Source organism: Pan troglodytes, chromosome 14, assembly GCF_028858775.2.
Source record: "Pan troglodytes isolate AG18354 chromosome 14, NHGRI_mPanTro3-v2.0_pri, whole genome shotgun sequence".
NCBI classification, from domain to species: domain Eukaryota; kingdom Metazoa; phylum Chordata; class Mammalia; order Primates; family Hominidae; genus Pan; species Pan troglodytes.
Window position 1 is genome coordinate 23,408,003 of NC_072412.2, and position 14,995 is coordinate 23,422,997.

The 14,995-nt window shown below is 48.1% G+C and overlaps 1 protein-coding gene across 8 annotated transcripts in view; it reads left to right on the top strand.

Moving 5' to 3' along the window:
* The window catches only part of SPATA13 (spermatogenesis associated 13), a 328,600-nt gene that overhangs the window by 233,360 nt on the left and 80,245 nt on the right, over positions 1-14,995 (top strand). For 5 of the 8 annotated variants that reach the window (XM_016925049.4, XM_016925048.4, XM_009426738.5 and 2 more), the window contains one exon: positions 11,431-13,194. The exons of the other annotated variants lie outside the window; for them this stretch is intronic. In XM_016925049.4, coding sequence (XP_016780538.3) covers positions 11,431-13,194 — 1,764 coding nt within the window. The remainder of the gene's footprint in view (positions 1-11,430; positions 13,195-14,995) is intronic. 8 annotated transcript variants of the gene reach the window in all.

A 14,995-nucleotide genomic window follows, 5' to 3' on the forward strand; every position in this document is an offset into this window, starting at 1 on the left:
ATTAGCTGTGGACTTGTCATATATGGTCTTACTATGTTGAAGAACATTCCTGTATGCCATATTTGTTGAGAGTTTTTATCATGAAAGACTGTTGAATTTTGTCAAAGGCTTTTTCTGTATCTGTTGAGATAGTCCTATGATTTTTAGCCTTGATTTTGTTGAGGATTTTTATTTATTTAGTAAGTATTGCGTATTTATTTAGTAAGGTGCATCTCTGTTGGACCCAGCCTGATGGTGGGAATCACCTGTCTCTCCTCTCTCTCCATGTTGTCCAGCCGGTCAGCAGGCCATGTTGACTCTCTCTCCATCACCTCTCCCCAGCCCACGGCCAGGATTATCTCATCCGATGGCACTGACGATGATGGCCTCTGCTGCCAGAACTTCTGCTGCTGGCTCCCATGACCTTTAGAGTAAACCCCAATCAAAGGCCTAGGCTCCCCCACCCTGTCCCTGCCTGTTGTCCTCCAGCTGGGGTCTCTGTCTTAAGCTCCCTGCACCCCAACATCCCTCCTTTCTCTGGCATTAGAGCATCCATGTGTCGGCTGAAGGAGGCCGCTTCAGGCTTCATAACAACACCAGTGCTCCCCACGTGGCTGGAGCTCTCTGATGGCTGAACCTCATCAGCTGTTCGCCGTTCCCCTACTAGTGTGTCTACCCCAGTTCCACTCAGACACGAGGGACCAAGGAAATATTTACTGAATGAATGAATGAATCAAGTCTCATAGGAAGTTCTTTCTTGTTCAGAGATGAAGGAGGCCAGGTGCGGTGGCTCTTGCCTGTAGTCCCAGTACTTTGGGAGGCCAAGGAGGGAGGATTGCTTGAGGCCAGGAGTTCAGGGCTGCAGGGAGCTATGATTGGGCCACTCCAGCCTGCACCAGGCTGCACTCCAACCTGGGTGACAGAGTGAGACCCTGTTTAAAAAAAAAAAAAAAAAGGTCGAGGGAAACAAACCACAGGTACCTCATTTAAATGGAGGACATCAGTGTTCCTTTCTAAGCTATGTTCACTCAGATGATGACAGTCTTAGGTAGCTTTGCCTGCGTTCCTTGCTTGATGTGGCCCTGAAGTGCTTATGTAACCACCCCAGGGGCAACTGAGGCATTGGTTATTGCCAAACCACCTGACTCTGTTGCATCAGGATACTTGGCCTAAGAAGAACTATTGGGACTTAGAGAGTTGATTCCATATCGTTAAAGTTCTGACATTCTAATTGGAAAAGAAATGAACCAGCAGACTTTGACAGGTTTTGTAGGGAGGAGAGGAGAGGGAAAGGGTGAAGCCAGCATTGATTTTTAAATTAAGTTTAAACACAGTTAAGTGGGTCACACTGAAACACATGCCTGCGCAGTCACTTTGCCAGATATTGAAAAAAAGAAAGGCTGGCTTTGTTTGGTGGATAGGCAGGCTCAGCCTCCTGAATCTTGCTTACTTCATAGGTAAGGGCTCTTGCTGAGCCACTTGTGTTATTGACCCCTGAAGTTGCTGCCATTGGGAGAAACCACAGTAAACAACAGTCAAACAAAACCAGCTCACCATGTGGTAGATGTACCATGAGGATAGGTATGTGGCCGGTGGTTTAGAGGAGCTGACCTTGGAGCGGGTCTGACCTTAGGTGCAATAGCACATCGCAGCAGAGGAAGTTACAGTGATGACACCTGTGTGCTGCCCTGCTTGGGTTGGCCCGTCTCCACAGCACCAAGGACAGACTCCTGCATGGAGAATTTGGAGGAAGATGGTCAGGAGGCTGAAGTGACTGCTTGTATTAAGGAACATTGTGGGGGTGAGAGGGTGATGAGAGCAGCTCAGAGAGGATGATCATAGGGAGGAGAGTCACAGGATGCCAGAGACACAGCACCCACTTCGGAACACTGCAAAGGGTCTTTTGTTGTTTGTTTTTGTTTTGAGATGGAGTCTGGCTCTGAAACCCAGGCTGGAGTGCAGTGGCATAATCTTGGCTCACTGTAACCTCCACCTCCTGGGTTCAAGCAGTTCTTTTGCCTCAGCCTCACGAGTAGCTGGGACTACAGGCGTGGGCCACCATGCCCAGCTAATTTTTATATTTTTAGTAGAGACAGGGTTTCGCCATATTGGCCAGGCTGCTCTCAAACTCCCAACCTCATGATCCATCTGCCTTGGCCTCCCAAAGTGCTGGGATTAGAGATGTGAGCCACCACGCCCAGCCAGGGTCTTTCTTCTCCTAGAAAGAGGACAACACCCTTCTCCCTGTCCTTTTTCTCATTCTGCTACCATTCAAGCTTCTAAGTCAAAGATCCAGTTCATCTTTTCATAGAAGTATGACTTCATTTATTTTAGTATATTACTAATGAACAACTTTAATATAGCGATCCTATTAATATTTTTAACATAATTTGTTTACATTATAAATTAAGTGGAAAGGGGAAGATGATACGAGAATCTTATAGGAAAAAATGTGTCTTCAAGTCTGAACAAGTGACTTAAAAATTGATATTTAGAATACTACTTGTTCAACAGTTTACAGAACATTTTACATTCTGGTATTTATTATCTGAGTCAGGGTTGAAGGAGTCTGAAGGCATGTATGATCCGTACTCATGGAGAAAAGATACAGCTAATTTTGAAATGAAATAATGGCATTTTATATATGTTTGGTTTCAGAGGCATCCTTTGGGAAAAGCGATCACCTTCTCCAGATCCGCATTCAGGTGATCTTTGCCAATCTCTGACTGAGTCTGGTGGCACATCACTTCTATCTGGCCTTGACCTTTGAGCCAGCAGGATGACTGCAGGGAGTAGGCAGTGCTTCCATCTGTGAATCACAAAGCAGATCAACCCCAAAGCAGCCACCTGCATATGTGGTACATCTTCTGCACCTCCATAGACACTTTTACCTAAGGCCAGATGCATGTACAATAAACTTAAATCCATTGACTTTTCAACAGATTGCTTCACGTCTTTGGATCTGGAAATTTTGACCCAGAATACCATTCCCTATTAGCAATGACCTATAACTATCAACTTTACGCCATGAGAATAATTAATATTTTGATGAGAATATTCTCTTTACAATGCATGTGCTTCTCTAAAAGTAAAAGAAACTGCTCTAAAAGAAATTTTAGGATCCCATGGAGAAAGCTGAATTCAGGGATGTTGTGTGACTAGCACAGGTCACATAACAAAGCAATTCAAAGCAAAGAACCCTGACCCCAAATTCTTAGCCTCAGCTGCTGCCCTTCCTCCCCTTCACCTGTCCCTTGGTCTTGCTGAGAGGGATGCTCCCTGGTGTTGTCCAGTCATCACTGGGTTCTCTGCATCTGTGTTGTCAGCAGCACATCTGTTTCCCTCCTTAGTTGCATGGGGACTCTCACTTCCCATTTGCTTCTGCCTTGTAAAGGGTAACATAACCCTTGTCTCATCTTGCATCTCCACTTTCCTTTTTGAGATTCAACATATTTAAGTATTAGTGATTCTTTAGTTTTCCTAGCAACTAAACTTAGCTGGTTTTGAACTTCTCGCAAAAGTCAGAATATAGTACTTGCTTTCATTTCAGTCCCCACTGAGCATCTGACATACTTAAAACATTATTAAGCTGTGTCAAAGGAGCCATGTCCCTGGGATATTACACCAGAGTATTCCTGAATTCTGTGTGTTGGTTATGTTCGAGCACAGCGTCTCCCTGAGGACGCGCTGGCAATGAGAACCTCCACCTCTAACAAAGTCTCACAGATCGCCTCTGAGAGATGGGGTGTGTGCTCCAGGGACCCCTGTTCAGGAGGAGTAGCTGGTCACCTCTGGCTTGGTTCATTGGTGGCATCATGTCACATGACTGTCGTGCATGTCCTAAATGAGGAGATGTGTGCCAAGAGGCAGGGAGGGCTTGCAAGAAAACAATATGCAAATGTCAGTTCAATTAGAAGACAGTTTAAATTAGAAGCAGAAGGCATTTCAGCAACTGCTTTAATGTGTGAAACTAATTTGAGAGGATGAGACACTTGATTGCCCAGCACAGGGAAAGGGCCTCTTCTGGGCCTCTGTCCTCAGCAGTGGCAGAATGGTCTGTGGGGACATCCCCTACCTGAAGACCTGATAGGCTGCTGGGTGGAAGCTGAGTTGAAAATTAATCTCATTTCCTCAGAATGCAAAGCTATAAATTGGGGCTCTGCCTGGAAACACATTTTATGCAAAAACAAAAAAATTGAACACTAAAATAAATGCAGCAAAAATAAAATGCAACACACATATATGCTGTTACACACAGTTATTAAGTATGTCTAAGCTGTGGATATAAAAGCTACATCATTCCCTTTAGGGGTGTTCTGTGCTGACTGCACTGTTGGGTGTCTTAGCCTGTGAACTCAGTGAACACAGCTCCAGATTTGGGCCAGTCTGCCTCTGCCAAGCAGAGACATTGTTTTTGCTCCAGTGACCGTCACAGTGCCTTCAGGATTAGGGCCATCCATCTGGAAAATTTTCATTGCCCTGAATGGTAAATGTGGGGGAGGTGCAGTCTTGTGGTGACATCAGTTTTGGCATGGGTTGCAGGCATGAGGTAGTCCTAACCGGGAACTTCATTGTTACTGCTGCAATCTTGTTTACCACGAGAAAGGTGGTGGACAGGCCATGGCTGTAGGAAGTCAAGACGCAGGGCAGTCTTCAGGGCTGAGGGCTGTGACTGGCAACAGCTCCCCTGGAGCCTTCCGAGGTTGCTGTGAGATTGGAGGAAGAGGAGCTCAGAGGCTGTCACTGTGCAGAGGTTGGGGACGCAGGCAGGCAGGGGCATTATGGAGGATGCCAGCATCTTTCGCACAGGCTCAGACCTACCTGCCCTTTCATCTCTCACTACACCAGCCTGACCTGCAACTTTAGACACAGAAGGAAGATTTTCCTTTGTGGTCTAAGACCTGCCTTTGCAAATCCTTGTTTTCTGCACCCCATCACCCCAGAGGATTGACAAAGCAAATATGAATCCCTATTGGGGAAACACCATTCTCACCCAGAGGAATGTGGTTTAGCCCAGTAACCCCCATAGGGCAAGCCAAGACAATCACACGCTTGTATGAAATTGACACCTTTCCAAAAGATACGCTTATTCTAGTTGCATTTGTCCATATACTTTCAATTCACAAACATTGAACTTCAGTGACTGAATACTTAAGTGACGCCAGAGCTACAGATGCTCTTTTGAAGCATCTTACCTACTCCTTACACAGAGACACCCTGAAGGTACCAGATCCAAGGGTAAGGGGGCTTCTTTCTTTTACTAAGGTGTGTATATTGGGGCTAGGAAGAGGAAGGACAGTGTCTGGCATTAGGCCTGGGGAATAACTTCATCTCTGAAATTAGGACCTTGGATGCTTTCTCTTTGTGAATGTTGTAAATTATGGCTGGGCATGGTGGCTCATGCCTGTAATCCCAATACTGTGGGAGGCCAAGGTGGGAGGACGATTTGAGGTCAGGAGTTTGAGACCAACCTGGCCAACATGGTGAAACCCTGTCTCTACTAAAAATACAAAAATTAGTGGGGCATAGTGGCATGTGCCTGCAATCTCAGCTACTTGGGAGGCTGAGGTGGGAGGATCACTTGAGTGTGGGAGGCGAGGTTGCAGTGTGCTGAAATTGTGCCACTGTACTCCAGCCTGGATGACAGAGTGAGACTCTGTCTCAAAACAAAACAAACAAACAAAAACAAAAACAAAAACAAAAAAAAAGGAAATGATAAATTTCAGTGGTTTTAACTGGCCATGGTATGTACCTGTTATCCCAGCTACTTGGAGGATGAGGTGAGAGGATCACTTGAGTCTAAGAATTTGAGGCCACCCTGGGCAACATAGCAAGATTGAGTCTCTTAAAACTTTTTTCCAGTAATTTCAGAAAAACTATTCTGAAACTAATTGGTAGCACATTCATGGTTTTCAGCACTCTCTCTCTTTTTATTACAATTCTTCTTCCTAATAGCATCAGTGGCCACAGTTGCTGCTAGACATCCTACAGAACACAGGTCTGCTCCCACAACAAAGAACCATCTGGCCCAGATGTTGGGGTATCAGACCTGAGATGTGCAAAGCCAGCAGCCCCTTCAGCCAGTCATTCAACAGACACATGCTGAGAACACAGTGAAATAAGACAAGGCTTCTGCCTGTAGAGAACTTTTCATGCTCCTCAGAGAGGTTAGTGGAGAAGGCAGACAAGGAAAGCAGAATGACCGGGCAGTGTGGGAAACATTAGAGAACTGTTTCTAGGTATTTCAAACAGAGAATCTAATACAGGGGTTGTTTTTATACAGCTGAGAAACAGAAGACAGTGCAATAGCAGGAAGTTGCTACCAGCCCCTGGGCTGGAGTGGTAAACAAGAGGGCGTGTTGCTTGAGCTGGGAGTTAGTGCTGCCCACAGGACCTCGGACCTGGGAGGGAGGAGCTTCCCAGCAGGGCTGGAGCCACAGAGACACCACAGCTGCTGCACGTGCCCACAAAATACTGTGGCAACTCCCTTCCCCCAACCCTCAAGCACCTCCCACCACCACTGCCCACTGCCAAACCTGGACAGAAGCCATTTGTCAGGAATCTGGGAATTGTGGTTCCCAAAACAGAGAGATAACAATGGCTGGAGAAAGAGCCTGAGAGCAGACAAAACTCACAAAGGCATGGTGGTGTGAGGATCATGACAAATAGCTCAGCCCTGCTGGAGGGAAAGGCGTCCTGTATTAGGCACAGGACATTCAACATCTCCTCAAAGTCCACAGGCAGCCAGTGACCCTGGTTCAGTGACACACCCATCTGCAGTGTGGAATGGACTCTGGCAGCAGAGTGAAGGATGGGTGGGCAGTGAGCCAGACCATGGTCATCCAGGTGGAAGGTAATGCAGGCTGGGAATGAGGCACCAGCCACCATGCCGACAAAGGGCTGGTGGGCATGCAGTAGAGTCGCTTAGACCTGGTGCAATCTGCAGGGAAGGAAGAGGGTCTAGCATGACCCCCAGGTTCTGGCCAGGAGGTAGCAGTGCTGGGGTGGACCCTCTGATTTCCACCCTGCTAGGCTGTCACTACAGCAATGGTAGTAAGCTACTCAGCCTCACTGGGCCCTAGCATCCTCACTGGCATGAATAGGGGTCACATGTTCCCTAGGGCAACATTCTGTGCAACTGTGATTTAAGGGTCTGCACTCACTCCTTCAGCATTTTGGATTTCAATATGTTTTCTTTCAGTGTCACTTTGTTATCATGTAAATCAAGCTTCTCTAACCAGTGGGCCGCAGGCTGCATGTGGCCCAGGGAAGCTTTGAATGTGGCCCAACACAAATTCGTAAACTTTGGTAAAACATTATGAGGGTTATTTTTTTTTTTGCGATTTTTTTTTTTTTTTTTTTTTTTTTTAGCTCATCAGCAATTGTGTTAGTGTGTTTTATGTGTGGCCCAAGACAATTCTTTCAATGTGACCCAGGAAAGCCAGAAGGTTAGACACTCCTGATGTACATGATGAGTATATTACAAAAACCTTCCTGCTTGTTTGTACATTTAATCTGTTCTATATTCCTGAATTTCAAATTTAAGTTTTTATTTAAAAATTACTGGTCAGAAGCTTTTTTGTTTGTTTGTTTCATTTTTTTGTTTGTTTGTTTTTGGTGCAAATTCTCATTATCACCAAAAAAAAAAAAAAAGTTTCATTCTAAAGTTCATACACCCTAGAATCCAGCTTGTAGACAGTGGATTTCACAATATTCCTATCTGAAATTCTTTCTTAGTTCTGTTCTGTTCCTATCTCTGGCAGAGTTCCCACAATTTATAAGACTTGCTACAAAACCACTAATTGAATTGCAACCCTTGGTTAGTTAATAGAGGTCAAAGTATTAGTTCTAAATAATGCAACTTGGTATGTTACTCAGAAATTCCAGGAAAAGGCTTTTTTTCCATAATTTTCAGTTTCATTCTTAGCAGCACACAACAATCACGTTGTTCAGCTCATGAACAAAATACTAAGTCACTGGTCGTTTAAAAAGCATATTGTCCCAATTAGAAACCCCAATTTTTTGCATGTGTTTTATGAAATCTGAATCCTACAAATTAAGTTCTGAGTGTTAGAAAATTTCAACTTCTTCACTCTATAAAAACATAGTGGGTTGCAACAACTTCTTACCTTGGTACGGATTAGACAAGGCAGGATAACTGATACGACTTCACATCGAAGTTAAATCTAAGTGTGCAAAGCACACCATTCTTACCCTCAGAGAGTGCACAGTCTTGTTTGAAGGCAGCCATATAAAGCTATCATTGTAATCCATTTTGGTAAAAACAATTTGATGAGATGCCTGAAGGCTTGTGGAAGCACAGAGTAAGGGATTTCATTCATTCCAGGGGGCTCAGGAAGGAATTCCTGGGGAAGGAGACACCTGCAGTTCGTCTCAAAGAATGATGAGGTATTAGATTAAGGATGTGTAGGCTTTTCTAAACCCACTTTCACCTTAATTTTACTAATTTATCGCACTGAGCTTTCCTTCCAGTGATACTGTTTTACTTACTGTAGAGTGATCAGTTACCCCATTTGCAAGGAACTTTGCTGGTTTCAACCCTGAAAGTCCCATATCCTGAGATACCCCTCATTCCTGGGTCAGTCAGACACCTGGTTCCCCAAATGTACTGTCTCCCAGTTGTACTGTGTGTCGTTGACTGTTGCTTTGCTCTTGCCAGTTTCTTATCTAGAATGAGCGATTACCTTATCACTGCCTTGAATTCCTCATGGGACCCGCACAGACGCTTGTACCCAGTAGATGCTCATGAAGTGGGCATATGCATAAATGTTGGTACCTCTTCCTCTGTAGACAGCACTGAAGTACAGATCACTGAAATGACTGACTCAAGAGCCATATGACAGCACCAAGGTTAGGCCGATTGCCATGTCTTGGGCCCTTGTTTCCTCCTTGGTTATAAAAGGTCTTATAGTGCCCTCTGGTGGTGTCAGGAAGCTGTCTAATCCCCTGAATTACAAGGCAGAAATCATGCCTTCTCTTCTGTATTCAGTGCGAGTCATAAGAAGACCATTACTACTAATGTCAGTGCCTGTGAACTGGACTTGACCTTTTGATTAAACAATCTCATTCATTTCATGATTCTGAGATGCTGAAACAATGAAATTCCCTATCCCTTCTAGAGCACATGAAGGTGGATAGGTGATATCAAATGTTGAACTTACTTTGCAACTGGTTACAGGCTTCATATCCAGTCTCATCGCAGAGATGATTCAAGCCTCTGCTTATGTGGCTCATTCAAATGTAACCCACAGCTCCTCTGGCCCCCTAATTCCTCCATTAGAACATTAAACTGCAGAGGGCGTGTGGTAGCCCATCAGTCTTCTGATGAATGGAATTGGCTGATGGTCTAAGTCATCGTAGCCTCCCTTGTCCCGGGTGGAATCAACCCTTTGACCCTTTACCTATGGCTGTCCGTGGGAATCCCTTCTCACTGGAAATGACGTAGGGGCAAATAAAAATGGAACCCATCAAGAACATGGGGCGTAGGAGCAGAAGAGAGATGTTTCTGTTTGCGTGGGGTCAGATTCTGCACTTGATAGGGATACGCTAAATTGGGATCTGATCTCAAGATCTTTAAAAAATGTCCTCCTCTTGTTCCTCTCTTGCCTTTGGCCTCTGTGGCCTTGGAGGTAATGGCCTTGACTGATGTCTAAAGATTTTTGGGATTTATTTACAGTCAGGGTCGTGAGGCCCAGGAATTGGAGTCAGATGCCTGGGGTACAGATGCCCATTGTGCTGCTCTGTTCATTAGTTTACTGCAGTGGAGAAGAGTGTGGGCTTTGTGGGGACAGCTGCAGGACTCCCAGGCAAATGACCTAACCTGCCTGAGTATCCATCTGGTTGTCTGAAAAATGCAAGTCATTCTGCGACCTCTTAGGTTTCTATGTGTACTCAGTGACGTTATGTTTTCCAAGACCTTAGTGCAGAGGCCTGACATATAGTAAGTACTTAAAAGTTGGTAGTCTTTTATGGTTATTATCATAATCTATCATTCATTCATCCAGTAACTATTTATTGAGAATGGGGGGCTGAGACATGTAAGCTATCACTTGAAGGCTAAGCAGGTCTTGGCCTGATGGGTAAGGTCAAGGGGGAGCAGGATTTTCATTTTTCAGGGGAGGGCCATGGACCCAGGTGTGGGGTTGAAGGGTTTGGACACAGATGTGCATGATGGGGAAAGCATGGACAAGGTCTGAGGGGAAGGGATGGATACAGGTGTGTGGGGAAGGGATGGACACAGGTGTGTGGGAAAGTATGGACACAGGTGTGTGCAGTAAAGATATGGATACAGGTATTGGGGGAAGGTGTGGAAGTGGATGTGTGGGGTGGGCATGGGTGCAGGAGTGTGTGGTTGTCAGGGCACGTGGGAAGAGGAAAAAGACGCCGAATTTGTTTAATTTGAATTCTTACCTCTGAATTTTTTTTTTTTTTTTTTTGAGACGGAGTCTCACTCACTCTGTTGCCCAGTTTGGAGTGCAGTGGCGCAATCTTGGCTCACTGCAACTTCTGTCTCCCAGGTTCAAGCAATTCTCCTGCTTCAGCCTCCCGAGTAGCTAAGATTATAGGTGCACATCACCACGCCTGGCAAATTTTTGAATTTTTAGTAGAGTTGAGGTTTCACGATGTTGGCCAGGCTGGTCTCGAACGTCTGACCTCAGGTGATCCACGTGCCTCGGACTCCCAAAGTGTTAGGATTACAGGCGTGAGCCACTGCACCCAACCCTGAATTTCTAATATACTTCAGCAGCATCCTCACTTCTCTCTGCTGTATGGCCAGTTGGAAAAAGACGCCCACCAATGTGTTTCCTTCTCAGAGGCTGCCCTGGCATGTCCTTGCCGAGTCCTTCCCACCTGTGTCTGGGTGGCCCTGTGAGGCTCTCAGTTAGTGTTTGGGCGTCTCAGCCCTCCTGGACAGGAGGCAGCTGCCAGCATGTGGGGCTCCATCTCTGCTCGTCATGCTTATTCCTGCGTGTGCCAGCACTTGGTTTGAGTATTCGGTATGTTGGATTCAACACAGGCTGCCATTTTAATGTCATGCTTTTGAAATCGTTGTGAGGTTTTCTTTTGGTATTTCCTAATTATTATTTTTTTTCCATTTCAAATAAGAAGAAAAGATAGTGTTGAATGATACCTAGATATTTTCATTCCAGCGGTTTTTTTCCTAGTCTCACCTACACAGGTTCCAGTGAGTTCAGGAGTTTACCTTCATGTCCATGGCACAGCCCATAATTACCCTTCTCTGTCCAGGGATGTATATTTGCATCTTTCCTTCAACTTACGAAGTGAATGGAGGGGAAATGTACAATTTTAATTGAGTTTGAAGTAGCTTTCATCTGACCAGCCCTGTGCTGGCGTGTGCCTCTTCTTCTGTGAGCAGAGGGGCTACTGCGTGGGAAATGGCTAAACCGCCTGCTTTGTCTTTCACTGCAGGCCGTGGCCACCCAGGAGCCCGATGTGCAAGGCAGGTGTGAGTGCCAGGACGGCGTTCCTGGAGATGAAGGCCTGGAGCTGCGGTCTGCGGACTCGGCAGTGCCCATGGCCATGACCCAGGCTGCCGTGCGGCCCTGGGCACCCTGCCTGGAGAACATGACCACTGCCCCAAACGGCCTCGGGCCAGGCCCCGCAGCCCCCTGTGCAGGCTCGGACCTGAAAGACGCCAAGATGGTGACCTCCCTTGCGTGTGGAAATGGAGTCTGTGGCTGCAGCCCTGGTGGCGACTCGGACACCCAGGAAGCCAAACTCAGCCCAGCCAAGCTTGTGCGCCTCTTTTCCACCAGTCGGAAGAGGACGGGTGCCCACCCCGAGCGGCCCCACTCCATGGTCCTAGTGGGGAACTCCTCCACATGGAACACCCTCGCCTCCTTCCGGAAAATGGGATCCTTTAAGAAACTGAAGTCCTCAGTCCTGAAAGGAATTCAGAGCCGAGAGGGGTCAAATGCCTGTTCAAAGGGAGAGGCTTCGGAGCATGGCCTGGGAAAGTCCATCCCAAATGGCGCTGTCCCAGGAGCCCAGGCAAGCAGGGGCTCCCCCTTAGCACCGGGACCAGCATGTGGTGCCCTCAGGCCAGCAGAGTGGGGCACATTGGACGGCTCCGACCTCGAGGACACGGACGATGCCTTCCAGCGGAGCACACACCGCTCCCGCAGCCTCCGCAGAGCCTACGGCCTGGGCCGCATCTGCCTGCTGGATGCGCCCCAGAACCATGCGACACCCACGATAGCCACTGGCCAGGTGCCCGCCGTGTGTGAGATTCTCGTGAGGGACCCTGAAAACAACAGCATGGGCTACAGGAGGAGCAAGAGCACGGACAATCTTGCCTTTCTGAAGAAGAGCTCCTTTAAGCGGAAGTCCGCCTCCAATCTTGCAGACCTCAGGACGGCCCATGACGCACAGGTACCACAGAGGACCCTGAGCAGTTCCTCCGCTGACTCCCAAAAGCTTGGGTCAGGAAGGACCAAACGCTGGAGGAGCCCGATAAGGGCCAAGGACTTTGACAGAGTCTTCAAACTTGTGAGCAATGTGACTGAGGCCGCCTGGAGGAGGGAGAGTCCTAGGAGTGGGGCCCCATCCCCTGGAGAGGCCAGCCTGAGACTCCAGGCACACAGCCGGCTGCATGACGACTACTCCCGCCGCGTCTCCAGGAGCACTGAGCAGGACAGCAGGCGGGGCGGGGCGGTCATGCATGGGACCACTGCAACCTGCACCGTGGCCCCCGGTTTCGGCTCAGCCACCTCTAAGGGGCCCCACCTAGACGCTGACACTGCCGTATTTCCTCTTGAAGCCAAAAGTTCCTGGGCGGTGGAAAGCGACAGTTCCTGTACTTGCAGCTCTTTGCCAAGCCCGATTGTCCAGGATGTGTTGAGCAAAGACTCCTGTGACCCAAACGCTGGCAGCCAGTTGACATTTGACCCTGAGCAGCCTCCCACCCCTCTAAGGCCCACCACACCCAAGCCCCAGAGCCCTCAGAGCCCCCAGAGCCCCGGGGCAGGAAGTGCCAGCTGTCACAGCAATCACAGTGCCCTGTCCGCGAATTCAGAGGAAAGTGAAGGAAGGGCAGAAGAGCCTGCTCAGAGAGAGCCAGGGCCTGTGTCCTTGCAGGATCCCCTGGAAGCCACACATGGTGATGAGGGCAGCAAGGACCTTCTGATGAACATTGGTGTGGCAGCCGGTCCAGAAGAAAAGGAGGAGGAGGAGGTAAGGGCAGCGGCGAGGTCCCTCATGTGGGCGACCCTCCTGCGGGAAGGGAGCTTGCACAGGTGTTGCCCTTGGTCCCTAACCTGTCAAGGTCAGTGGCCCTCTGCTGACCTTGTTGCCCTTACAGTATTAGTGGGAATGGGAGTTGTCAGGTTGCTGTTTACCAAGTTCAGAAGTAATCTCTATCTCCTTTGAAATAAATTGACAATGTACGAGATTCATTGAGATGACATTTGCCACACCTTTCATTCAAAAGATGTTTATTGAACATGTACCAGGTACTAGATTCTGGGGGAAAAAAATAAGTTGTAAACAAACTGTCTTCTGCTCCATGCAGCTCTGACTCATATCTTTCTTCTTCGTATTTTAAGCTGTTTCTGTAACCTTTCCCACAAAGTACATATAAGTGAAATTCTTTCTGTTAAGAGACCTGTCCTAATGTCACAGCACCTGTGGGTGTCACTTGACCAGCTGGAAACCTCTGTGGGCTGGCAGTGCCTCTGCTTGAGTTTTGCTCGTGCCCACTAGCCTCGTTCCACCCATTCTGCCCAGCAGGCTGCATTCGGCTTGCACTGCCAGCCCAGATCCCATGCCTGCCAAGGGCAAACCAGGGATGGAGCAGCGAGGGGTGTGTGAGTGAGTGAGCATGGAGTCCAGCCTCTGCACACAGCCAGGCATGTCAGCTGTTGCAGCAGGGCAGGCAGCTCCAGGTGCCGGCACAGGTGCTGGCTCCATGCAAGGCTGCGGCTGGACCAGATGTACTGTAGCTGGCTTCCGCTCCAGGCACCAGCGTGTGGACGAGGGGAACGTGGTGACGAGTGAAAGCTCAGAGATACCAGGAATCGCAGAGCCCCAAAGAGTGTGTTACGGCCTGTCACAGCCTGGTTCTCATCTGGGCTCCCAGAAGGGCCACAGCTCTCTTCTTCTCATCACCTGCATTACAGCAAGCAGGCGGGCGTGTTTCTGGGAGCATGTTTCACCCCATTTGTGTTATATCTCCTTCAGTCCCACTGCCCCACTCCAGTATGCAGCTCTTGGGCTGGTCTAGCCCCACCACTGCTTCCTGTTGCATGTTGCAGCTTCCTGGTGCTGGTGGAAAGTGGGAGGGTTATAGTGTTACAGCTTTAGTTGAGGGAATCCCAAGGTTTGGGCCCCCAGAAGGGTTGCCACTCTTCACGCCTGCAGTCCAGGAGCGTGTCACTGTCTGTAGCTCGGTGAGCTGGCCAGGAATTTGTTGCAGCCCCTTTAACTCCCACCTGCAGCTGGGCGAGCCATCCAGGAAAGTGTTACAGCTCCTTTCGCTCCCACCATTGGGCAGGTTCCACATCCAGGAAAAATGAAGTTACGTGGACAAATGGAGGGCGAGCAAGGCTGAGAAGAGCTTTATTGGGTGACTGAACAACTCTCAGCACATAGGAGACCTGGAATGAGTTGCTCCTCTCTGCAGGCAGGTACTCCCAATGAGTGGCTGAGTCTGGGGGTTTTTACAGGCTCAGAATGGAGGAAGTGCATGCTGATTGGTCCATGGGCAGGCCTGGAAAAAGCACCATTTGATTGGTTGAAAGGCATCAAGGAAGTTCTCACTCCAGGTCGCTGACTTCACACGAAATTGGCATCTGTGCCCTGAGGCTTCAGGCTGTCCTTGGCTTGAAGGTGGGGTTTCACTGGGGACCCGCCCCTTCCCACCTAGGTACCTGTCCACCTCCCACCACCATCACTAAGTCTGTTTAATTTCCTAGGAATGAATTAGGAACATGCAGTTTGGTACCTGTCAGCCTTTGAATGATGCTTGTTTAAAGAG